The following is a 24232-nucleotide window of genomic DNA, read 5'->3' on the forward strand; positions in this document are numbered from 1 at the left end:
CAGGTAGCTCAGCTGGGAAGAAGCACCTGATGCTTTAGTTCCAGGGAGGAATACCCAACAAGAAGCTCTTATTGGCTCTACAGAGGGCACAGCCTGAAGGACCACCCTACTCATTATCTACTTAGACCCATAAAAATACATTTCATAACTGACATGGCATCAACTTGATTCATAGATGTAGAAAAGTCAAAGGTGTTTAGGTCAAATACAACTTCTGCAATTTATTAACATTTAGCATCACAAAATGATAGCTCAGTGCACTTAATGAAACCATCACAAGAGTTCTGTTCTCCAAATGCTACGTGCACAAGAGTGCTTGATTTTATCATTTGCAAATGGGGTTAACTGCTACTTTTACACATCTAACAACTGAACCAGAGACTTAATTGTAACTGAATTTCTCCATTAACATTACTGCTTTTCCTTCTTGCTTGCCAATGAAAAAAAGCTTATTTCTATGAATTTCACAGCCCCCGGGGACCCTCACGTGAAGCCTACCCTTGCCAATACACATTGTTCTTCATAAATACTCTCTGACCTCCTTATCAGCTATATCCTTTTGTACTGAGGTTTCCAGATAGGTTAACAGCATTTCATTGACTGCACAGAAATGTGTTCGTGCACATAGGTGTAACCAAAGAAAAACAGGGTAAAACTTCTGATAGGTGAATACATTGCAGTGGTTTCCTCCCACTCTTCGCTCCTTTTTAAAACCAGTGCTTGGCAGTACACTCTATTCTCACCACAAAGGATAGGAAGATTGATTAATGGTGTTGTTCTGTTGCTGCTACAGCTTAAGGACATAGAAAAGACTTGACTTCAAGCATGTGGTGCACAGCTGGAAAATAGCACATTAAGTTCCTGGCACACAAACCCATTTCAGGCCCAAAGCAAAGGCAGAAATCACCAACACGATGTACATTTTGGCACTTGTTCTGATTTAATACAGGTTAAGTTGGGAGAGGCTAGAAACTCTGGTCTGTTCCAAGAGCTACAGGCCCTTTCCCTGTGCTCCTTTGCACCTCTTCCTCAGCTCCAAGACCATTCCCTCCTCTAGGAGAGGGGCTGGACTGGACAGAGGCTGTGCAAGGGACTGCCTGGAGCCGGGCACATTGTTTCTAGCCACCCCACAGCCATCATCATGCAGCCTCTGCTGCACACCAGCAGCTCCCAAACCTCCCAAGTATTCCAGCTCCTACGCTGCACAGGGAGCAGCAGAGCCCTCCATACCTGCCAGCTATTACCAGCCAGGCAGCTCCTCACTGACTCCGTCACTATGGAAACACAGCATTGCCATCCCTGCATTCTGGAAGCAGCCTCTCACAGCAGTTCCCCTCCCAGAGGAACAACCCCACAGTGACCCTGCCCCAAGCCCAGTCCTACTCCCCTTCCCCTTCTTCTTCTGCCACCCTCATCCCAAACTACTCCAGAGCCTTGGGAAAGAAACAGGCCGAGACAGTTTTGGCTTTTTTTTTCTCCTCTAATAGGAAAATATATTTCAACTGCTGTAATACAGTAGATTATAAACGGCTCCTCTGCATGACAGAACACAGTACAGGTTGCATATACGTGGGACTGCTGGTATCAGGGGCCAGCAGGTGACTGCTGTGCAGTCCTCTTCTTGCACGTCTCTTCCCTGCCACACCGCTGCTGGATGAAGAGACAGCAATGGCTTCTTCACCCTGGAAGGGGGAGCTGGCCTGGCTGCAAGCACCAGAAAGGACAAGGGTGAGCTCAGCTGGGTCAGAGGCACAGCACAGAGCTGCTTCACAAACCGGACACCGTAGAGCATGTGGGCCTGCTCCTGGCTCACACACAGGACTGCCATCCTTCCAGCCCAACTACATTCAAAAGGTGGGATTTCAAACAGCTCAGCTGTCCATTGGCAGGTGGACTGATTCATGTCAGTACCATTTTATGTTTAAAAATACATTAGGATCTCCCCCCTCCCACCACAGCATGTACCACATGCCTTATTTGGGTGGCAGTCACAGGATAACATACAGTTAACAGCTCAAATGTGAGGCTGCTTCACTTTGAAAGGCAGAAAGCAAAAACATCCTAACAGAAAGGACGTACAAGGCGTGAAGACTGCACAGATTCAGTTTTCCTGAGAACAAACCATTATCTGCATGATAATGGGATAGATTTTGGATATATTTCACAACATTAACACTGATTTTTGTGATGTTGAACAATGAGCTGCAGCTGTTCTGGCTGCCATTCCAAAGCTGGACGCTTCCCACCTTAAAACTTTAAAAGAGTTACTATGGAAGCAAGCTTTATAATTCTTGTGTTGGAAAGAATCACAGAAAACAGCATATACCATTAGAAACTTGAAAAGGGCAGGTTATAAACCTTAACATTCACTTACTTGACCAGAACACCACACCGCCAGCTCTGGTACTCATGGTCTAAGTAAGCTCTTTTCAAGCAAACAAGCATACTATAACAGACTAATTAAACAAAGGACTCAGTATTCTCCCCTCCAGAAAAACGAATGTAAGCCTGTATTCAAAGCAATTTAAAAAACCCTATGAAATTGAAAATAATTCCCTGACAGCACAGTTGTGAGATGCCTTGATCTACAAGGCTGAAAACCTTAACCTGTCAAAAATCTTCAGACCCCTGCCAACAGCTGAGCACCCCATCCTGGTTGCCTTTTGCTTGCCAGATGCTCGAACCACCAATGTTTCCAACACCAAGGATACTGACCCAGAAAATGCTGATATTGTTCATTAGGGATATGACACAGTGCCAGCTGCAAGGGCAACACTACAACTTGGCACAAAGTGCCAGGACTTTATTTCTTTTCAGAACACTGAGACCTGACACAGGCATCAAGAAGAAAAAAATGAGTTCCAAAACCATCACACCCTGTTTGAGTACAATCATATCTGTATATAAGTGTTTCAAGCACCAGCTCTAAAGTACTAAACTGAATTTTACCCTGTGTTAAGCAAGTGATAGAGCTGTTTGGCCAAAGGGTTTACTTGCTTTTGTTCATGCTTTCCTTGTGTTATAAAGAAGAAAGCTGGATTTGAGAGTGACTGTTCAGTTCTTCCAGCACTTCTATCCCTTCCTCTAAGCAGAAAGGGAAAGAAAGACTTAGGATTATTCAGACTGAACAAGATAAGAGTAATGTATTTCATTCCTGGGATTTTGTATACTAATACTGCCAAGTTTGGTTACACACATGAACTCCTTCCTCTGAAGCCAACCCAACTGTTTCAGACAAGTTCTGGTAGGAGATGTTTTTAGATGAGAACAACACATGCAAGCCTGCAATTTGGCAAATTTGACTTGACAGCATCCCTTCTGAAGCACAGCATTTCCTCTTATAGGCATTTCAAAAGTTGGAAGAGTAAGTAGTGCCTAGCTCTCATGAATTTACTTTTGACTCAGGTTAATAAAAAGAGAAGCCCAAAAGACGTTTAAGTGGGAGACAGGTCCACGAGTCCATTACTGCTGGTATCTAATACCTGGGCTGTAGGTTAGTAAGGAAAAGCTGTTGCTGAGAAGTGGCAATTAAGAACATTTGAGTAATTAAGAGAATCCCCATGACCGAAGTCAAGGTGACAACAGTTAGATAAACTAGCAGGTTACCTTCCTTCTCCAATAATGGAAGCTACGATTTCAGGAAAACTGAACAGATAAGCACCCAAACCCGATCTAAGTTCCTTTCTGTGCTTAACATCTGACAGTGCAAGGAAGCTGAAGGGGCTCTGCCTAATTCAGACAGAATAGCTGCTGTTATAAATACATACTGAAAGACCAAATTCACTGCGCTTCTTTTAGCAGTGTCTATGGGAAGATGTCCTCCCTCTTCAGAAGTAGGAGAGCAATATGTAGAAAACTTATTTTCAGCTGAAAAAAAATCTCACTGATGAGGGCAGACACAGGCAGATGCAAAAGCAGCTCTGACTCCAACTGCTGGGTCAACCCTAATTCCCCACTGACAGTGATAGAGACTGCTACAGTACCTGTTGGCAAGGGGCACCATGACATGCTGGTAAAGAACCCAACACAGACATCTCAAATGAGAATGCACTATGTACCTGTAAAGTCAATCACATTTTCTTACAGTTCAGTCATAGTATTTCAAATCTTTCTCACTACAGAAAGCCTTAATTTGTATACCTTAAAGCATCTGCCAAATTAAAAGAAAAAGCTCTTTTAAGTAAATTGTGTTAAAAAATTATCTGTAATTATCTGTGAGCAACGGAAAGGAAGAGCTACAAGAAATCCATTCCTCAAGTCACAAGGGCTTTCAGAAGACAAAAAAGCTGTAAAGTCAGTTACAAACTTAACAAACATAGAGAAAACCAAGGTTTTCCATTTAAAAAAGACAAACTGCACATACTGTGCCCTGCTTCTGAAGATAGAAAGAGCTGATTCTCCAACACAGCCACACACAAAAATACCCTCTTCCTCTGCCCATTTGAAATCCCTAGGCAGCCATTGTACATAGAATGCAGTTCAAAGCCATCCAGGAATGCTTTGGCTATTTTCACAGCAAGGAGGCAAATAACTTGTTGCTCCGTCACTTGTCCGTGGCATAGCAACGGACAAGATCACAAAGAATAGAAGTTCTGTAGACATCCCGTTACCAAAAAGGAGAAAAAAACTGCAAAGGGGTGACCAAGGAAGATGGACGGAAGCCAACCATGAGCTACTAGCAAATCTGACTGGACGACTGCCCAGAAGAGCAGCCACTTGGGGGACCCCAGGACGAGTAGGATTCCAGTAGACTGCACCTTCAGCATAATGTTTCACTGGCATGGAAATGGCTCAAAGGAGGGCAGCACATGACAGATGCTGCCTATGAAGCCTGGTGCAATCCAGTTCAACTGGGTTGCTTCAGTACTGTTTTTAAAAGATACAGTTTCTCCCAAATAATCAGGAGGCAAAAATTCCCTTAGAAAAAGTCCGCAGTGAATTAGTCAGTGGTCCAAATACGTGGAGGAAACTCTGTTCTTCTGTGATGGCATGGCCAGAGCATACAAGTTCTTACATCTGCATGTGACACGACCACGAGCGAGGCTTTAAGTAGTCCAGGAAAACAGGCTGCAAAACACAGAGAGGCAGTGTGTTAGTCACAGGCAAACAGCACCAGCTGTGGTCTGATCTGCTGAAGTCAAATTTCCCCAACAAGAAAGGTCAAACCACATTTCCACACCTCAGACTCTATTCTTATCTCTGAAAGGCACAGGTTTAGCTGCAGACATGACAAGCTCCTTGCCCACCTCCCGCCCTACACAGTATTTATCCACAGTTCTGATGCATCTGCTATAGTAGCATATTGTCTCATGGAGTCCACAATTTATGATAGTAAACACTTAAATGAGACTCAAAATTGAGTTTGTCTGAGCATACCTTTGATTAAAATTGAAATCAACTAGCAGAGTAAAATGTTTCATGTGGAAGATGACTCTTAATGCCATGAAAGTGTCAGAGTAAGTAAAGGTAAAAAAAAAAAAAAAAAAAAAAAAAAGAACTACAGAAACATCTGATAAGAGCTAAGCAATTTTTATTGTCACCCACTCTAGCCTAGGAGGAGCACAACAGGCTCAGTTTTTGCAGACCTAGAAAAATTTCCCGTGACCTCAATGGCCAAGTGCTATAGTTACACTCACATGGCATGAGTGGTCTAGTTTACATGCAAGTAGTAGCTTATGTTTTCTCAGATGTGAGAAAAATGGTCACAGTTTCAAGAAGTGAAATACTGTCTGCATAGAAAATATTAATGAAAGTGCTACAGTGACAAGAAGCTTTGAGATTTCTGTAGTTTCTGAATAGCTCCTAATGAACTGATACAGCACACTGTCAGAAAGGCTCGCGTCACTTAATCCCTGTCCCATCCCCATGGCAAGAAAGGACAAGCCACTGGCCTGGTCAGTTATCCCCTAGGGAGGGTCAGTCACTCACATTTTCTGCAGGGCAGTACTGGCGGGCGTACCACTCCTGGCTGTAGAGGCAGATGATGACACCTTGGCCCAGGAAGAGGGATGTCCACATGATCACGTTCCAGATGGGCCCCTTCCGGCGGTCATTAAGGATGAAGTTAAAGAGCACTGCAAAGAGGAAATGAGAAGCACCGTTCAGAAACCAGCTGATTTTTGCTGGATATTCCCCCTCCCCACTGCTTCACCTCCAGAACAAGGCTCTTCCCCAAGGTCAGTGCAGCACACAAATATCTGATTACGCCTGGCAGGACAGCAAATGCTACCAATTGACCTGAACTTCCAGAAGAGTTCTCCAAGCTGGTGCAGCTATATGCCTCTTTGCTTGGGTGTCAATACTGTTTGTGTTATGCAGATGACCAAATCATGCCGGCAGAGGCGACCTAGAGATTTAGAGCCCTCTCACTTACACCCCAAAATGAAATGCAAGAGCCTTAACTTGTAAACGTACTCTCTTCCTTGCTGCAGGAGCAAAGTAATGCTTGTCTTGCACTACAACTTTAAAGATCATTGCCAACTTGCTGACAAGCAGCAATTCAACTAAGGCTTGGCAAAAAGGAAGCAGTGCTACTAAAGACATAGAGCCCCACGACCATCAGGGTATCATACGTAGCTCTCTTCCTCCCCATTCACGTCTTCACTTCTCTAAGCCATTCACTAGGTTTGGACCCACAACTGCAAACTCTTGGAAATGAGATGATTCTGTACAATAATGATGCCACAAGCCACTCAAATACTCTACTGGGAACTTACTTCCAAAGCACATGAACAGGCAAAAGAGAACCGGGTAGAAGAAGCCGAAGCAGATGCTCAGAACATACTCGTGCACAGCAGCTGATACTGTGAAGACAGACAGCATAGCTGCAGCTTTGAACTTCTTGCCAAAAAACTGGAAGACAGAAGAATACAAAGTATTATTCACCTATTCTGCTGTGGCTTTAGTTTGGTTCTTGCAAGTTATTTTCTTTTGTTTTGTTAAAAAAAAGGTCAAACCACAAAATCCTGCAGGCATAGTAACAGATGCTGTAAAAACTACAGTTGCTGCCCAAAGCCAGCAGAGGAAAACCAGTCATTGGCCTCTCAATATAGCAGTAGTGATGTTGCATGTTCAAAAAAGCACCGTCTTGCTCAAGATTTAATTAGATATGAGTTTGTTGCTCACCCAGAGGAAGTCCCTATAGGCATAGTAATAGAGCCAGTCGTGCACTACCACATTCCAAGTTCGGTAGTAGTTTGCATAGGATGTGGAGTTCCACCAGTCCTGGAAGCAAAGTTGAAAGAATATAAAAATCTAATTAAGCATCAAACATCCTACAGGTCTCTTCTGGATTATCAAGTTCTGACTGATATGTTTAAACAATACAAAGCCAATATAACAATTTACACCACGAAATAAAACACGCTGTTGTACTTGCAATGATTTTGAAATGCATATCAAGATTTCCTTTTGTCTAAAACTACAGTGCTGAGATGATAAAAGAACAGTGTCATGACTGAGCTCTTCAGTAGGCCTGGTGCACAGATCCATTCATGCACAGGGTTACTACTGCACAAACAATTCAGACTACCAAATAAAAACAAGAACACAACCGTTCTAGAACACAACCACCAATTTAAGGCATAAGATAAGCAAAACCCCGTGGACTTTTTTTGAAGTAAAAAGCAAAAGGAAAACACCACCACCACCCCCTCTAGTTTCCGCTTTCCTTTCTGTTACGAAAGGTAATGTTTTAGAAGTTTGATAGAGCTTGCTTTATGAACTCCTGCTTCTTACCTTGTAGAACATCCTATCTGCAAAGCGCATCATCTCAGCAAATGCATTAAGCCAACAGTGAAGGAAGGCAAAGAAGACCAGGAAAAGAATCAGTACACCTAGAAGCAAAGCAGAGTCAAATTGATTTTCTTGTATACTCAGCAGTAAGGGGGAACATGTAACACAGTCAAGTTTGTTTTTGTTAGGAAGGGCTTTCCAATACACTGACAGATACAAGCTTTATGCTACCTACACAAAAACAGTAAAACCATTTCAGTTTCTTATTGCACAGGGTCACACTTATCTCAGATGGCAACAGTAAGGTGGCAACAGGACCTACAATTTGAAGACTTAAGTTCAAACTTGCCTGTCACGAATGCTTGATGCAAGAGTTATTTTCCCCTACTTCTGCCTCTTCTGCAAAGACAGATACTCACAGACCCAGGTCTTACCAGGCAGAATTGAGTTGAAGATGCACAAGACCAGCCCTCGAAGATTAAATGTTTCTTGACTACTGTTGCGAAACTGAGGAATGCAGAGCCTCACAAAGATGTAGTAGGCATAAAAAAGCGAACCAAGCACCTGGAACAAAAATAGTAGCCTGACTTTGTAAGCGAAATGCACAGGTAACACATTGCCACTTGATAGCTCTGAAAGAAGATCAGCAGCTGCCAACACAAATCAATTATTTTATTTCACTTTGTTACTAATAATCTTCCATAATGCTCCAGGCAGAGAGTGAACAGCAGCCATCTCTCCAGCATGTTGACTGCCAGGAAGAAAGTCATATTTTCTACTACAGAAGCTCTAAGTTTCTCCTAGTCCTGTCAGCTCAGAAATTATGAGACAGACTTACAGCAACATGAAACTAAGCAGGGAACAGTGCCTTGTGATCCAGGTCCAAGACAAGTACAGAATTAATTGAAGAATTATATAACTGTAATTATATCTAGTATTAAGACTTAACTACCCTAATCCCAAAGAAGATAGTAACAGGCCAAACCACCTAATACCTTCTCTGGCTTACAAACCCATGCTCTGAAAGTTGAAGACAAAAATGCAAGCCACTGCTTTAGATACTGATGGAAGCCAAATACTCATGTGAGCAGCCAGAGGCCCTTCTGTTACTTGTTTTTATTATTAAAACAAGACCATAAAAGTTTTAATCACATGAAGCCACTGTTTGAAAACAAATCCACAAGAAGCTACTGAAGTTTATGTTCCAAATAGGTTCTCCCTCAAAACTGAAGTAAAGATCAGGTCAGACTTAAGCAATGAACTCCAGGCCTCTTATTTCAACGCTGGCCTGAGTATCTGCAGACAGGTTGCCGTGCCAGTGCACTACAGCAAAACTGAGTAAAGAAAGAGGGCCAGAGCACAGTGCTCCCCATACAGGCATGAAACTTCAGTTTTTATGGAATGAAGTCCGCTTGCTCAAAAAAAAAGAAAACACCATTCTGAAGGTTTAACAAGCATTTTCATGTATTTTGACAGAATCCTTAGTTCAGCAAGGTTGCTTTTTAATTTCTTCTTAAATCATTAAAAAGTGTTCTTTTCCAGTAAGTTCACACCATGCTGACAGCCACTAGTGCTAAAGGGAAAGCTGTTTAGCAACACAGTTTAGATGACCTCTGACATATCTGTTCTTCAGAAAGCTGTATTACTCACCTGTGCAAACTTGGTAGCTACGTAGCCCCATCTTACTGTAGGATTCCTAAGATAAAGAATGCAGAATGTCACATCTAAATAGAATCTTAGTGCAGCAAAATCCTCCTTTTGTTACTGATTCTACTTTGGGAAAAACTAGTTTTAGAATTCAAAGTCCTTGACCTCTTGCATTTTAAAAAGAGGTGCCTAGACCAGATTGCTGGTTCCTCACAACTATGTAGGACAGCTGTGACAACTACATAAAGGAAAAAGTACCTCTGAGGCAGCATTATGCAATTACACAGGAGGTGGTGATCCACCCGATAGTCATGTAAAGTACTGCTGACTCGACACTATAGAAGTACAACAACAAGTACATGAAAGTTCATGAGTTCTCAGTTTTATAAGGCTTCATTCTACCGCCTCAAACTCAATAGGCAAGACCATCAATTAGCAATGCATGAAGCAATGCACACGTCCACTGCTGGGACTGGTGCCATTAGATATTCAGTGGCAATTTGGTTCAGTTCATGCACACAACAGGAATTGTAATGTCTAAAGCACTATTAGTAGTGGAGTGAGTTTTCATAACCAAGACTTGTCCGTGCCGGGTTTCTGACTTTACCATGACTTTATGAAAGCTCTAATTAACTAATTTAATAGGACACAATGTGGGGTCCTTAGTACTGGCTTCAGTTCTTTAATGTTCTACTGATATTGCTCACGTTACCTGGGATAGTTGTCTCTGTAGATGAGGGTGGGAGCAAAGAGGAAGTACAAGTATTGAGAAATGCGAGGAATAGGTACTGAGCCTGGAAGAAAAGGAAAAAATAACTCTTCAATCTTTTTGCTTACTGAAGTTTTCTTTTACCTAGTACTCTTTCCCAATATACAGCACTCAGTGTATCAAAAAAGATCAGGCTGGAACTAAAGGTAGGGGATTCCCAAGGAATAAAGCAAACTATCAGATGGAAATACCCTTGTCAAGAGCAGTTAACAAGTCAGGATGACTAACAGTGCAGTGATGACACACTGATATCACATCTCCTTTCCTCCTCACAAAGATCACAGAATCAATGAGGTTCAAAAGGATCTCTGGAGGTCATGCAGTCCAATGTCCCTGCTCAAGCAGGGTAGATCAATCTTAAGGCCTGGATCAACATGTGGGTTCATGTTCAGCTCTGGTATACATTGCCAAGAGGCCTTCTAGAACTGCTGTCACTTGACCAAAGCACTGGACTAGGAGTGAGCAGGCAGCCTCTCCATACTGCTCACAAAAGCAGAAGAAAGAAGTCCTGCTGAAGCAAGACTTAGATCTGAGCAACAATCTAGCTCATTAACCAAAATCAAATTTAAAAATTCAGATTGAAATGATGCTGCAGAAGGTCAGCACAGAGCCTCATCACCCCCCTGTACAAAGTTACCAGCTCAGATTCTACCTCTCTCAGAGTAACAGCTAGTTAAGCACAGTTGTCAACTAAAATCAAGCTACTCACCAGACTTGTCCTTTACAGAAGACAGGACTCTGGGCACATTCTCACGGACGAATGAATGAGCCTTCATAACAAGACGAACCTGGGAGATTAACAGAACACCAGTTTAATACCAACTTGCATCAAGTGTTTCAGGGTAGTGCATTCAGCACTTTGGTTTCTCTGCAGTTTGTACGTTCCACCAGGAATTTCTTCTTCTAGGAAGAAACAGGTGCTGACTACGTACCCCTTATTTATTTACTTAAAGGGCAATGTTACAGCATAACAGGTTACTGAAGTTGTTTTAAAGCACTCAGCATCCACAAGACAACTAGAAGTAAATGGAGTTTCAGCCTTGATACACGTTCAGAGAAAATTGTACAGTAAAATCTTAAGGTGAAAGTTGTTTCCACGTCAAAACAAGATTCGCTATTATCAGGTTTTCTCATTAGACCTGCCACGCGTTTAAGTCATAGACTAACTCCATCCATAGCCCTGGCTTAATTTAATGAATGAAAAAAAAAAAACAAAACCACCCACAACCAAACAACAATCCCACAACACTTGATTCTTTAAGAAAAAAAAAACAAATCACCTTCCAGTTTTGCAAACAAGCTTCAATATATCCAAGGATACCGAGTAGTTGCTTACCTGTTCCAGTATTACAATAAAACGGGAAGCTGGAGGCAGAGCATATGATACAGCAACATACGTTGGCCCAATCCCAAGCCCAATGGTTTGGAAGAGAGTGAACAGTGTCCCGTACAAGAGAGAGTAGATTACACGATGGGAGGAACTGCTGTAACCTTGGGCCCACTGGAAGAAAAGGCTGTATGGAATGATAACCGTGGCACAGAACATGCACAGCCAAGTACAGAAGACAACCGGAAACTTTCCAAAAACGTAGACCAAGAGATCAAACCCAAGGACCAGCCTAGAAAGCACAAGGAAACAGACAACATTTAGTATCCACTGTTTCAACAGGAAGTGCTTCTGTTTCAGTACATGGCTACAGAAGGCCAACCACACAGATTGCAGTTTGAGTCTCGACGGTAGCGAGGAAGGCAGTTTTCAGCTCAGAAACACAGGGCTGCCCACAGCACAGATTTAAATGACCACCTGCAAGCACACCAAAAGATAAAAACCTGAAGGACTCATGCCATCAGTGCTGTAAGGCACAGCTGTAAGCTGTCCTTACCTTCAAATCCAGCAGGGCTTAAGTGCATCTTTAAGACGAGAAAGTGCTTTGAGAATATGCTCAAAGGTCATCCCTGCTGGTAATTAAGCACATCACTGAATGATCCACTGCTAGCTGAACTGGGCCCAAAAGAGCTTTTGAGGAACACTCATAGGACATTACCATTACTATGTTAAGAACCAGCTTCTCCACAAGAGATTAATGTCGAGAGAGGCCTTCTCAACTCCCCCCAGTAGAAGCAAGATATTTTAACACCTAGCACCCAAACCTAATTTAATTCTGCTTTGTGAAAACAGTAGACATTTTTGGAAGTGACTCAAAAGGATTATAGTCAGAGGGAACGATGATCACCAAGTGATGAGCACCAGATACATGATTTCACTAACTGAACTTAAACATGCACTAGATGTGCAGCCTGAGAGCCTATCAAAGCCACCAATACTTAAGTAACAATTCTAAAGCAAATTAAAGGAACAAGTAATGCAAAGCATCCCAACAAGATGTATTTGTTCTGAGGGTGGAGGCTTAACTGCAAATCGGATCCAAATTATCAGATCAAGTAGTTTAGAATTTTTTTTTTAAAGCAATCACAGATAATCCAGCCCTATTAGCCAATTTTAGAGGTAAATGTCTATTCCCCCAGCATCTGCATTGCTATTAAGTTAGAATTAGCCAAATAATGTTCAGTAGTGCATGAGCCAGCTTTTATACCTAGACAAGATAACGGTAATAATCAAAATACAGCTCTGAACAACAGATTATCAGCAAGATAAGCATGCAATCCTACTCATGCACACAAGATACATCTTGCCAAAAAGATATTCAAGGCAACAATCAAGTGTGAGGAAAGCAGTCTTTCACAATCTCTTCCAGAACTGGCTACCTGCTAAGCACAAGCTTACAGGCTGTGCCAATATCCTTGAGATTTTTCCACAGGAAAAAATGAGAAGTGTCTATTTTTATTTAAGCACAAGTACAGTGTATCAGAACTGTCATTTCTCAAATCAGAAAGGACTGATAATGCATTTCAGGTTTTTTGGTTTTTATTTCTCCCTAAACACAGTCCTCCAAGCACTGCAAGCTGATATAAAAAAAAGCAGTCCACACCCACTGATGGCTCCCCTCCATTAGGCCTTGTGATGAACTAAGCATGTTAAATCCACAATTCACTGACAGAACACCTATCTGTAAGACCTTCCCAACATTTAGCTAACTGCATTTGAAATTTCCCTATCCACTCAATAACAATTGCTGGATATTTGAAGAGCATCAAGTTGAACACCCCCCCCTTTTAACAGCATCTCAAGAAGAATTACTTTGTGCACCATTCTATAGTTTGCATGTAGTTCTGGCTCTTTGGGAGTGAGCATTTCCCAGCCCTGGCCTTTGTCCTTCCCAAGCACTCTTACCTTCCTTCATCAATGAAGTCCACTAAAAGTGTGCTGAGGATGAAGACGATGAGAAGAGCGATGAACATGTGATAGATTGTCCTGATGTGACTCACTTCAAATAGCTCACTGGGGGAGAGATTCAAAAGCTATCAGGCCATTCACATAGCAGATCACACATCACACTTGTGTTATGGCTTTCAAATGAAGCATCTCAAAGCAAAGGCTAGTTAGCTTGCTGTCAAGAGTACTTACAGTCAACTTATTTAATGGAAAAAGAGAAGCTAAACTACTCACTCCAAGAGGGACCTCCTGGCAGTGAAGATCTTCCCATGTTCTGGAGGGGCTCTTAAGGTCCTGCAAATTAGAACATTCAAGAAAAAGAAAATAAGGCTTCCAGGAAACAGTCTTGTTATAGAACTAACGTAAACCTGACTTACTTGGCTTTGTGTAGCTCCTTCTCAGAGCAGGAAGCCGGGAAGAGGGAAGCTGAAGATGAGGAATCCAGGAGTGCTGACTTTGCCACCAAACTGTTCACAAACTCTGTGAAGTGACTGTCCACCTCCTTCATGAAAACTGGCTTCAGTTGCTGACAGAGCAAGAACAGAGCAGCATGTTACCAAAATGTATCTAGAGTTAAGTAAGACGTTCTCCTTTTTTATCCCAGAGCAGAACAGAGTAAGGGATCCTGTGCCATCAGCCCACGGCTGGAGTCCAATTGGACAGGAACATATCCAGCCTGTTCACACACCTCAGTTCCCAGAGTTCTGAATAACGTTTATCTTCCCTACCAGATGCAATAGAGGAGCAAAGCAAAAATACTGAACTTCACACATGTCTGGAGTGGCAGGTACTTCACATTTTTGGTGGTGCTGCTATGGAAGCTGAGCTAAACATAATACAGACCCAGAAAACACTTCTCAGTTTTAGCCACAGGTGCAAACAAGATTTACATCATAGCCAGTGTAGCGCTACTGGAAGGAAAAAAAAAAAAAAGATGATCTTTTCATGCTTGTGACTCAAAAATCCCAGGTGAACCTGCTGAATTCCCTTTTTGTAAGACAGAGCAAATAACCAGTGTAAAGCCAATGCAACTGGTTGGAACAAAAGTGCACCATTTTCAGCCTATTCATGCTTTTTTTTTTTCTTCTTTTTTCTCCTCATTTTACCAGGAAAATGCAACTTCTGAAGCATCTTGTTCACTAGAGCTCTTGACTTCTAAGGGTGCCTGAGAAACTAATGAGCATCCCCCTCCTTTACCATCTTCCTGGAAAAACACAGAGAGAGCACAAAGAGGGTAACAACTGGCTGTTAACAAAGCATAGGCCACCCTGGTCAAAGACTGCTTGCTTTTTTACCTGATTAAAAAAAAAGTTTACTCTCCAGAAAGGAAAATATTACTTAAACCTTCCAATCACAAGCTAACCAGGGAAGAAAGGCAAACTACACAATGATGAGATTATAATCCTGTTTCCCTGTCACTTTTGTCTTGCCTAAAGGCTAACGTGCACAGTTCACTCCAATTCTCCAGTACACAGCATAGTTCAATTTGCTCTTCAGTCTCGCAGCATGAACTTCCAAAGACCTGATCTCCATGGGCCAGGAAGACTTTAAAAATAAGATGCCTTTAGAAGAAACTAAGCAATAAGATGCTCATTTCAAAGTTACTTACTTCCATAGAAAGTATTACACTGGGCTCTGGACAGTTCTTTACTACAAATTACTAAAAACTACTACTGCAAATTCTTTTGCTCTTCAGATGCAAACAGGATCCCAAGATTTGCATAGTGGCATAAGAGCTATTCTTGCAAGTAGAAGATTAGGCAAAACGAATTCCCTCAAGGAAATAAAAGCAACATGTGCTCACTTGAAATCCAAGAGCTTAGAAAGCCACAAGATCCTAAAATTATGAGCCCTTCAGAAGTCACCCAGTTATCTTCAGCACAGAAGATAAGCACGTTTAACAAAGTTTGTACGACTACAAATCTAATCGTGTATTACTGTCATTGTTTGTTTTCTTTTTGATGCAAGTGCCTCTTTGCAAATCTTGTCTGCTCATCCTTTTGCTTGAGACTTTCTCAGATTGTCCAAGTATTTCTAGATGGTAGCTGCATATTATTTCATCTTATCTTCCTACTCATCATTGGCTCAAGAAACATTTGTTTTTCCCTCCAAATGCCTTCAGAATTCCTTTCTGATACTTATTTTCTAATCTTGAAGGCTGAAAAGCAACAAAACCAAGAAATCCATTTTCAAGGAGGAAAAGAATCTGGAAGTTGTACACAGGAACACTGCTTCCTTTGGAAGGCCTTTGTGATGCTCCGTTGTTTGGTGTCTTCTTTGTAGAGCCTATTATATCAGAAAAAGGTGAAGCACCATTGTTTTTCGCTAAGCAGAAACAGGCACAAGGACTAATAACACGAGGAAATAGACCCAAAAAGCCAAGCTAAAAGGTCTTTTTTAGATGTGGATCTTTTAGGTGAGCAAAGCCCAGTAACAGGCAATGTATTCGTACAAAGTGCTGCTGCATAATGCAACAACAGCCAAGCAAGCAAGTTTAACTTTCTGGTAGTAAACGCAAAACCTGACATAAGACCACATTCTTCACAGTGGTCAGCTTTAGTAAGAACTAAAAAAGCTGCAGTAGGAGAAGGAATAGATTAATATTTAACTTAGAAAACATTTTCTTACTATTTGGCAGCTGCTAGCATAGAACTAACAAGCTTCACTGGCACTTGATGATACAACTCGGTTGTCTATTCTTAGAGCTTTCCGGAAAGCAGAGAAGAGGGCTCAACTCTTGCAAAAACATGGATTAATCTTTTAAAAACAAGAAGTACAAAAGTTGAGTACTTTGGAACTACAGCCTGTAACAGAAGACTGCTTTTTGGCACAGCCTGTTCTTACAGCACACATGCACGTATCCCTAACCGAGGAAGTCAAACAAATTCCTACTCCTCCTGGAGTGTTCTCATTTCCCTTCCAGAAAAGCACTATTCATTCCTACCACAGTTATTTTTTTATTTTTTTTTTTAAATTTCCTCTCAGCAAGAGCTTAGCAGAAATAATTTCCTTATATTACACATTCCCTTTCCAGTCAGCGCTCTGCTGAGGCTGCCCCTCCTAACACAACCCTCCAAGGCTGACATCAACTTATGCACATATTTGGGCTGGGAAAACAAGATGCGAGTTCTCATGAAATAAAATTTGATGTAGACAGAGCAGAAACTCCACATTAACTGCAATTCTTCACATCAGAACTGCACAGTGTATTGTGTTATACTGACAACCATCACCACTGCCAATCAAAGTAACTGCCAGAGTAACTGTTCACACTCAAGAAGCCAACTGATCAAGCCACTAAACACATAAAACATAAGAGAATGCACCTCACACAAACCTTCTCTGCAATATGGCACAGTCTTCTAGCAGAGCTTAACTGTTCCCTAACTGGTGTTCCAAGTGTTACACAAGGAACAGGGCAGATCTGTTCAGCTGTCACAATTTAGTTTTCAATAAAAGAATCTGATTATTGGAACAACAAGGAGGGGGAGCAAATACTCAATAAATGCTATGCCATAAAAAACAGAAGCAGGCAAATAATTGATAAGTCAGAGGAAATTGAGCCAAGAAACGCTGTAACTTATTGCTACAGAGAAATTCACTAGAGTTTCCCTTAATTTTACTCATTCTAACAGATACAACTGGAAACTGTGCTACAGCACACTGAACACGAGGAAGCGATATGGGATAACCAGCACAGCTTCACCAAGGGCAGGCCCTGCCTGCCAAACCCCAGGGCTTTTCATGAAAGTTTAACTGTGGCGCTAGACAAGGGGAGAGCCACTGACCTCATCTATCTGGACTTCAGTAAGGCCTTTGACACAGTTCCCCATAACAACCTTCTCTTCAAATAGGAAAGATATGCATTTGATGGGTGAACTGTCTGATGGATGAGGAACTGGTTCAGAAATATCCAGGGAGTGTTGGTCAATGGCTCAGTGTCTGCACGTGACAAATAGCGCCCCTCAGGAGTCAGGTGTTTTTAACATCTTCATCAATAATATCAACAGCAGGACTGAGAGTAGCCTCAGCAAGTTTGCAGATGACACCAAGCTGTGTGGTGCCACTCGGAGAGACCTAAATAGGCTGAGCAGGGGGCCCAGGTGAACCTCATGAGGTTCAACAAATCCAAGTGCAAGGTCTTGCATCTGGATTGTGGCAGCCCCCACTATCAATACAAGCACAAAAAAACAGCACAGCCCTGTTGAAAAGACTTGGGGGTACTGGTGGATGGCAAGCTGAACATGAGCCAGCAGCATGCCTGCACAACACAGAAAGTCAACTGGATCCTGGGCCGCATCAAAAGAAGTGTGATCAGCAGGTCAAGAGAAGTGATCCTGCCTCTCTAATGTGCACCTCACCTGGAATATTGTGTCCACACGGGGAGTCCTCAGTACAGCAAAGTTCTGGACCTGCTGGAGTGTACCCAGAGAAGGGCCACAAAATGAGCCAAGGGATGGAACACCTCACCTATAAAGACAGGCTGAGAGCCAGAGCTGTTCAGTATAGAGAGAAGAAGGCTCCAAGCAAATGTGAAAGAGGTCTTTCGTTATTTAAAAGGTGGCTGTAAGAAAGGAGGAGACAGACTCTTTACCAGAGACTGCTGTGACAGGACAGGGGAAATAGTTTCAAACTAAAAGAGGAGATATTTAGATTGGATATAAGGAAGAAGTTTTTCATGATAAGGGTAGTGAAGCACTGGCATCACTCTGGTTTCCCAGAGCAACCTGATCAAGCTGTAGAAATCCCTGTGCATTGTGTTGCAGTTAAACTGGATGAACTTTCAGGGTTCCTTCCAACTCTAAGGATTCTATGATCCTAAGTGGAGCAACACCAACCACCTACAACTCCCACTTAAACAAATGGAGGCTGACAGTGATTAGCACTTGTCAGAAATCAAGCATCTGTATGGGCCTCAGATACAGACCCTATAAAGGGTAAAAGGGGATCTGAGCTTCTGTTGTGTGAATCACCGGTCAAAACGATGAGGCAGAAGAGGAATTCTCAGGCATTTCTAACAGATGTAGGCTTTTATACTTAGCCCTACAGCTATTCTTGTAGCTTTGAGGAATCTTAAATTTGCAATCTGCTGAACTCAGCATATAAAACCTGAACTTCCCATGTTTCAGGAGCAACTTCAGCATTCAAGTGCTGCTGAGCCTTCTGGTTTTCTTTGGTTCTCTTTGTGGATAAGAAGCTGCCTTGACTACAGGCTACCACGTCTCAAACTTTGGAGCCAGAAAGCATTCAGAAAGATAACACAAGAGTAGAGTTTTACACCTAGGGAGGAATAATCGCATGCACCAGTACAGGCTGGGGGATGAGCTGCTGGAGAGGAGCTCTGCAGAGAGGGACCTGGGCACCCTGCTGGATGACAGGTTGGCCTTGAGCCAGCAGTGTGCCCTCATGGCCAAAAAGGCCAATGGCATCCTGGGGTGCATTAAAAAGAGCATGTCCAGCAGGTCAAGGGAGGTGATCCTCCCCCTCTACTCTGCCTGGTAAGACCTCATCTGGAGCACTGCGTCCAGTTCTGGGCTCCCCAGTACAAAAAAGACAGGGATCTCTTGGAAAGAGTCCAGCGGAGGGCCACAAAGATGGTGAAGGGCCTGGAGCATCTCTCCTATGAGGAAAGGCTGAGTGAACTGGGTCTACTTAGCCTTGAGAAAAGATGACTGAGAGGGGATCTAATCCAGGTTTACAAATATCTGAGGTGTGGGGCCACAGTGGTGAGGCCAGTCTCTTTTCAGTGGTACGTGGAGACAGGACAAGGGGAAACGGACATCAGCTGCAGCATAGGAAGTTCCACACAGATGTGTGCAAGAACTTCTTTACGGTGAGGGTGATGGAGCACTGGAACAGGCTGCCCAGGGAGGCTGTGGAGTCTCCTTCTCTGGAGATGTTCAAGTCTTGCCTGGATGCCTACCTGTGTGACCTGGTGTAGAGAACCTGCTTTGGCAGGGGGGTTGGACTCAATGATCTCTAGAGGTCCCTTCCAACCCCTACAATTCTGTGATTCTGTGATAGCTTTCTCAAAGAAAGAAATCCAAGATCAAGTTGTCCCTCAGCATCCAGATAGTGTCCCCTGGAACTCACACAGCTACATGTGCTTAACAGTCCTTTAAAAGTTGCTTGTGCAAGCATTAGTTGCAAACAGTGAATTGCAGTGGTTGTATTTGTCTGCAGAAAAAAGATACGAGGCAGATATGAGACTTGCTCTATCATGCCCTCAGTAAGAGTCACTCAGAGAAGACAATATATGAAATAAAATTAAGAGCTGACTATCCCTCTAATGGGTTGAATTCTAGGAGCGTCAGCACAAAAAGCAGTCAGAAGTGTCTACTGTAAGTTACACATCATATCTATATAATAAAGAGACTTTAAAACAGGAAAGGACCTCAAAGTTGCAAGGTATTTGTCCCTGTCCTTTAAGTATCCAATCCCTAATAACTACATAGGGCTGAGACAATTAGATGACCTCATCCTCAGCATGGGATTCTCTGCAATAAAGTGAAGCAAGAGCGCAGGACAGTTTGCCTCAAAGAACATGCCTGCTGTGAAACAATGGTTAGCAAGGAGGGTGCAGTTCACTGTCAGCTAACTTCATTTAATTTGGCCATAAATCGCCTTAATGCACGCTAAGGCAGTGGCAGCTCACGCAGATGCAGATGACACGTATAGAAATTTTTCTCTGAGGATAATGCTTACTGAAAAGTAGTAAGATCATCTCCACAGGTAGGGCAATGGAAACCAAGAGATACAGGCCAGGTGCATTAATGGCTAACAGGACACAGAATTGGAAGCGCTGGACACACAAGCTGTCAAAGGGAACAGGCTAGCTAACAATTACACTGTCAGAAGTTAGTAGTGAGGCAAGTCCAATTTTATTACAGGCCTCAAAGTTCATTCTTATCACTGGACTCTAACCTATTGGGGTCAAACAAGACAGAGCTGTGTTTGACAGCACTACTCTTGTGCAAAGTGAGAAGAGATACAGACAGGAAGAGGGCTGTATAAAAGTCACCACACTTGAATTATGTCTGAATAGAATGTATTTGTATTCCAGGATTGAGGAGTCTCCAGAAGAGATGATCAGGCTCAATTATCCTGCTCCTCACCACAAAGAAGCATTAGAGTATATTTACCTCAGCTTCTGCTATTAGCTGCATCTTCCTTGTTATCACATGGTCCACATCAACGCGACCTAAGGAAGGAAAAGCAAATATTGAACAGCTGCATTTGCAGCAACGTGTCCCGCATGACTGAAAATACATGAAAAACAGCAGGCAGTAGTTCATTCACTAGTTTTTCATTAATACTTCTGATTCCTACTAAAGTCTCAGCAAGTACAAAACTAAACTACAATGTTAGTAAGCATTGAGCAAGTATTTTTAAACAGCCATTTAGGATCACAACATGATAAAGCAGGCAACAGCTGATAACGTGCTGGATTTCTGAAAGCTCTGCAATTCCACAAATCATTCCAAGGTCCTTAAACATATTCAGCCTTGAAACAGCAATCAGAACAACCCTTAGAAGGTCATATCCAAGCATGCTGATCTTCTAGCATAGTTTTATCTTATGCACTGTGAACTAGACGAAAGATTAGGTTGCCTACTGGCAATGTAGAGACCTCCAGACAAGGTAGTCAAGACACGACTTTCTGTAAAACAACCATCCCTAAAGATGGGCAGACTGGCGAGTTGGAAGGCTGTCATCCTGTATTCCAACCTGGCTACTCTCACTCCTTTCTTCCCCCATCAGAGCATCAGTCTGACTGTATTTCCCCAAAACACTGTATCCCTTAAAACAGGTGGTCAATGCATGCTAACAACAGGTCTATGCATGCTAAAAACACCATTGGGACTTTTGTCACTAGCAACACCAAGAGTTAAGTGAAATATTTCCTATTTCCATCTTTAATAAAACTATACTCACTTGTCAGCATTAGACATTCCTACCACCCCATATCAAGCAGGCAGTAAGAACAGATTTTGGACATAAAACACAGGCTATAGACTGAAGAATGGGAAGTGGCAACACCTTCTTATAGGTAGTTTTAGCCACCTCGTAATGCAACAAAGAAAGGAAATAGGTAAATATCATGATTTCTTTATATTCCGGCTGCACGCAAAATTCACTTTTCACAGAAACAGAATTCCTGGCTGCTAAGCATCTCACCTGCAAAACAAAAAGTTACCTCAGCATTAAAGTCATTCAGCAAGTACAATGGTGCAATAGACTGCCAGTGTGGGAACAATTCAAGAGTGTAAAACAGCTTTTGCCACTCAGCTCCTGCACTTCACTGGTCTCAAATGGGCACCCCCACTCACAGGAAAAAAAATAAGCAAAACCATTCCACAAGCAGCAGGAAAGCATATCCTTCACAGCATCTCAAGAACTCAACTCCCTCAACTGCACCACTCCACAATTGTATCGACAGCCCTTCTACCCATTATTGCTGTGCTAAAAACCACCGTATGTTTACCTGCTGGCAAGCAAACCACACAGAGCTGCTGAGCTCACAGCCCAGCTACCTTTGCTGCAAAAGGTGAGAACTGTTCTCTCATCCACCTGCCAGTATTCACGAAACTGTGCAACAGGGCCAAAGCCACTAAGACATCTGAGATGTGGGGGGTAGCACTATTTCCTTTGTGAGCTGAACAAGAAATGAGCAGCTACTGCTTTGACTGCATTTCCTATCACTACAACTACTCAGGAGTGACTCTCTTAAGAAATGAAGCATCCTTTTTCCACTAATGAGGCCTTAAAAATGGCTGGTTTCACCTAGACCTTAGCATATGACTGTAATATTCCTGTAAACATTCCTGTAAAGGAAAATGGGCAGGTCTCTGACCTGTTGACATCGTAATTGCTGAAGTTGTACATAGTGTCCCTCCTATCTCTTTATCCACCCACACACCAGTGAATAAGCAACATCACATAGACTAAAAACATAGCAAGGCTTAATGAGTCTTTGAATCAAGATCTCAGCATCTTCTCTACATGTACCTCACGCAGCAAACTAAGTAAAACCACCTGTAAGCTCAGCTCCCTTCTGAAAGAGAAGCAAAACTGTCTCCTGTTGAAGAAAATCTGCTCCCCAACACCACCAACACATCCTGCTGTTCCACAGCATGAGTTTATTGGGCAGGGCATCACAGGCAGGTAGCATAGAGTAGATAAATCATCATCTTGAATCATTCACCTTCTGCTGTGCGAGCTGCTACTTATGTTTCCTGAAGTCATTTAGAAATAGAATCATCACATGATTTTGAATCTAAGAGGAACCGAACACCACTAAGAAGTCTAAATTTTCCACTTTCCTTTGCCATCAGAAATCCCTTTGCACCGCTCTAGGATTACAGTACCATCGAAAAAATCAGACTCAAGGTCGCACAAGTCAGGCAAGCACATCTACCATCAAAGTAATGCAGGTTGTGAACTAAGAAAACAGGAACTACATTAAGAAATTGTAAAGAAAAAGATCTTTAAAGACTAGAATGACATAGTAGCAAATCACACAGGAAACCAGCCTTAAAGAGATCATGTAATTATCAAGACGTTTTCTTATTGCTGAAAATCTGGGCAACTTAAGTTTCACCAAAAAAATTTACAAACTGTCTTTTTTTTTTTTTAATTGGATTTGATTTTCTTTTCTAATCTTCTTTTGTACATATTTACAAGCAAGTGACATTGATTGGAGAAAAAAATCATCCCAATTCACACAATTCATTAATACTAAAGCCTGCAATCCAGCAAAACCAATTCCTGCATGAGATGCCAGCCAGCACTCCACTGAGCAAGCTCTCAAAAATCAGCGTTAAAAAAGTACTCATTTTGTTTAACTGCTCCAGTAACTACAGTCAAAAGCACAAGTGGGAATAAGTCATGTGAGTAAAGGCATGGTTTGTGAGCACGGTTCCAGCCAGTGAGCCTTCATCAGCCACAAGAAGTCAGTCATCTTCCTTGGCTCTTCGATCTGACAAAAACTTTTCTTCCCAGAAAAGCTAAGAAAAGCATACAAATGAACTTCAATTTATTGTCATGTGTTCATAAAACAGAAAGTACTTCCCCAGATGGTTTTAGGACATGCTGTGCACAGCTGCATCTGATAACCAGAAGTATTTTCCCCAATGATTACAGAAGCTATTTAGCTTCAGGATCTTCCTGGAAAGTCAGAGATACCATGCAAACTGTACCCAGGATTGCCCTTCCATAAAAGGAGATGAAAAACATGATATTCATTGTATCCTGACCAGACTACTTATCATGGAAAAGGTGGGAGGAACACTGACAGAAGAATTTCCTGTTCCTGTCCAGGCTCCCAGTCTAAAATTACTGAAGATGCTGTTATCTGAAAGACCAGCTATGTCCAAGCCAGCCTAGCACAGGGATACAGCCAAGGGCAGAAGCATCCCACGCCAGGTACAACAGAACACAAGTCTTATTCTGAATTATTCCAATTTATGCATGCATGCAGCAGAGAGAGAACAAGTTATGACTGAATTGCCTTCAATGCTCAGCTGATCTGCTTGAAAAACGCACAGGCTACTTAGGTCACCGTGCTGTAGCTGGGCAAGGAATCTAGTTAAAAAGCAAAGTCTGCAGGGACATGGAACCCAAACAGCCTCTTGACTAGCAGAAGGAAACAGCAGCATTCTCCAGGTCACAACTGCACATTCCCAGGCTTGTCACAAGAAGCTTCTCAGCCTTCAACAAACCCACAGATTATAAAACACGTCAGAACA

The 24232-nt window shown here is 42.4% G+C and overlaps 1 protein-coding gene across 5 annotated transcripts in view; it reads right to left on the reverse strand.

Annotated features, from left to right (window-relative positions):
- Nucleotides 1-24232, reverse strand: part of SOAT1 (sterol O-acyltransferase 1) — an 85470-nt gene that overhangs the window by 56489 nt on the left and 4749 nt on the right. For 4 of the 5 annotated variants that reach the window (XM_052666053.1, XM_052666055.1, XM_052666054.1 and 1 more), the window contains exons 3-16: nucleotides 20627-20685; nucleotides 13862-14010; nucleotides 13719-13778; nucleotides 13443-13550; nucleotides 11487-11769; nucleotides 10860-10938; nucleotides 10094-10175; nucleotides 9385-9430; nucleotides 8169-8298; nucleotides 7738-7835; nucleotides 7126-7224; nucleotides 6717-6852; nucleotides 5929-6074; nucleotides 196-5067 (exon numbers count right to left, since the gene is read on the reverse strand). In XM_052666053.1, the coding sequence (XP_052522013.1) occupies nucleotides 5011-5067; nucleotides 5929-6074; nucleotides 6717-6852; nucleotides 7126-7224; nucleotides 7738-7835; nucleotides 8169-8298; nucleotides 9385-9430; nucleotides 10094-10175; nucleotides 10860-10938; nucleotides 11487-11769; nucleotides 13443-13550; nucleotides 13719-13778; nucleotides 13862-14010; nucleotides 20627-20685 (1532 nt within the window). In that variant the 3' untranslated portion in view covers nucleotides 196-5010. Of the gene's footprint in view, nucleotides 1-195; nucleotides 5068-5928; nucleotides 6075-6716; nucleotides 6853-7125; nucleotides 7225-7737; nucleotides 7836-8168; nucleotides 8299-9384; nucleotides 9431-10093; nucleotides 10176-10859; nucleotides 10939-11486; nucleotides 11770-13442; nucleotides 13551-13718; nucleotides 13779-13861; nucleotides 14011-20626; nucleotides 20686-24232 lie in introns of those variants that run through there. The other variant, XR_008202231.1, reaches the window with a different exon arrangement.

This window comes from Tympanuchus pallidicinctus, unplaced genomic scaffold (genome assembly GCF_026119805.1).
Source record: "Tympanuchus pallidicinctus isolate F22 unplaced genomic scaffold, pur_lepc_1.0 scaffold7, whole genome shotgun sequence".
Lineage (NCBI taxonomy): Eukaryota > Metazoa > Chordata > Aves > Galliformes > Phasianidae > Tympanuchus > Tympanuchus pallidicinctus.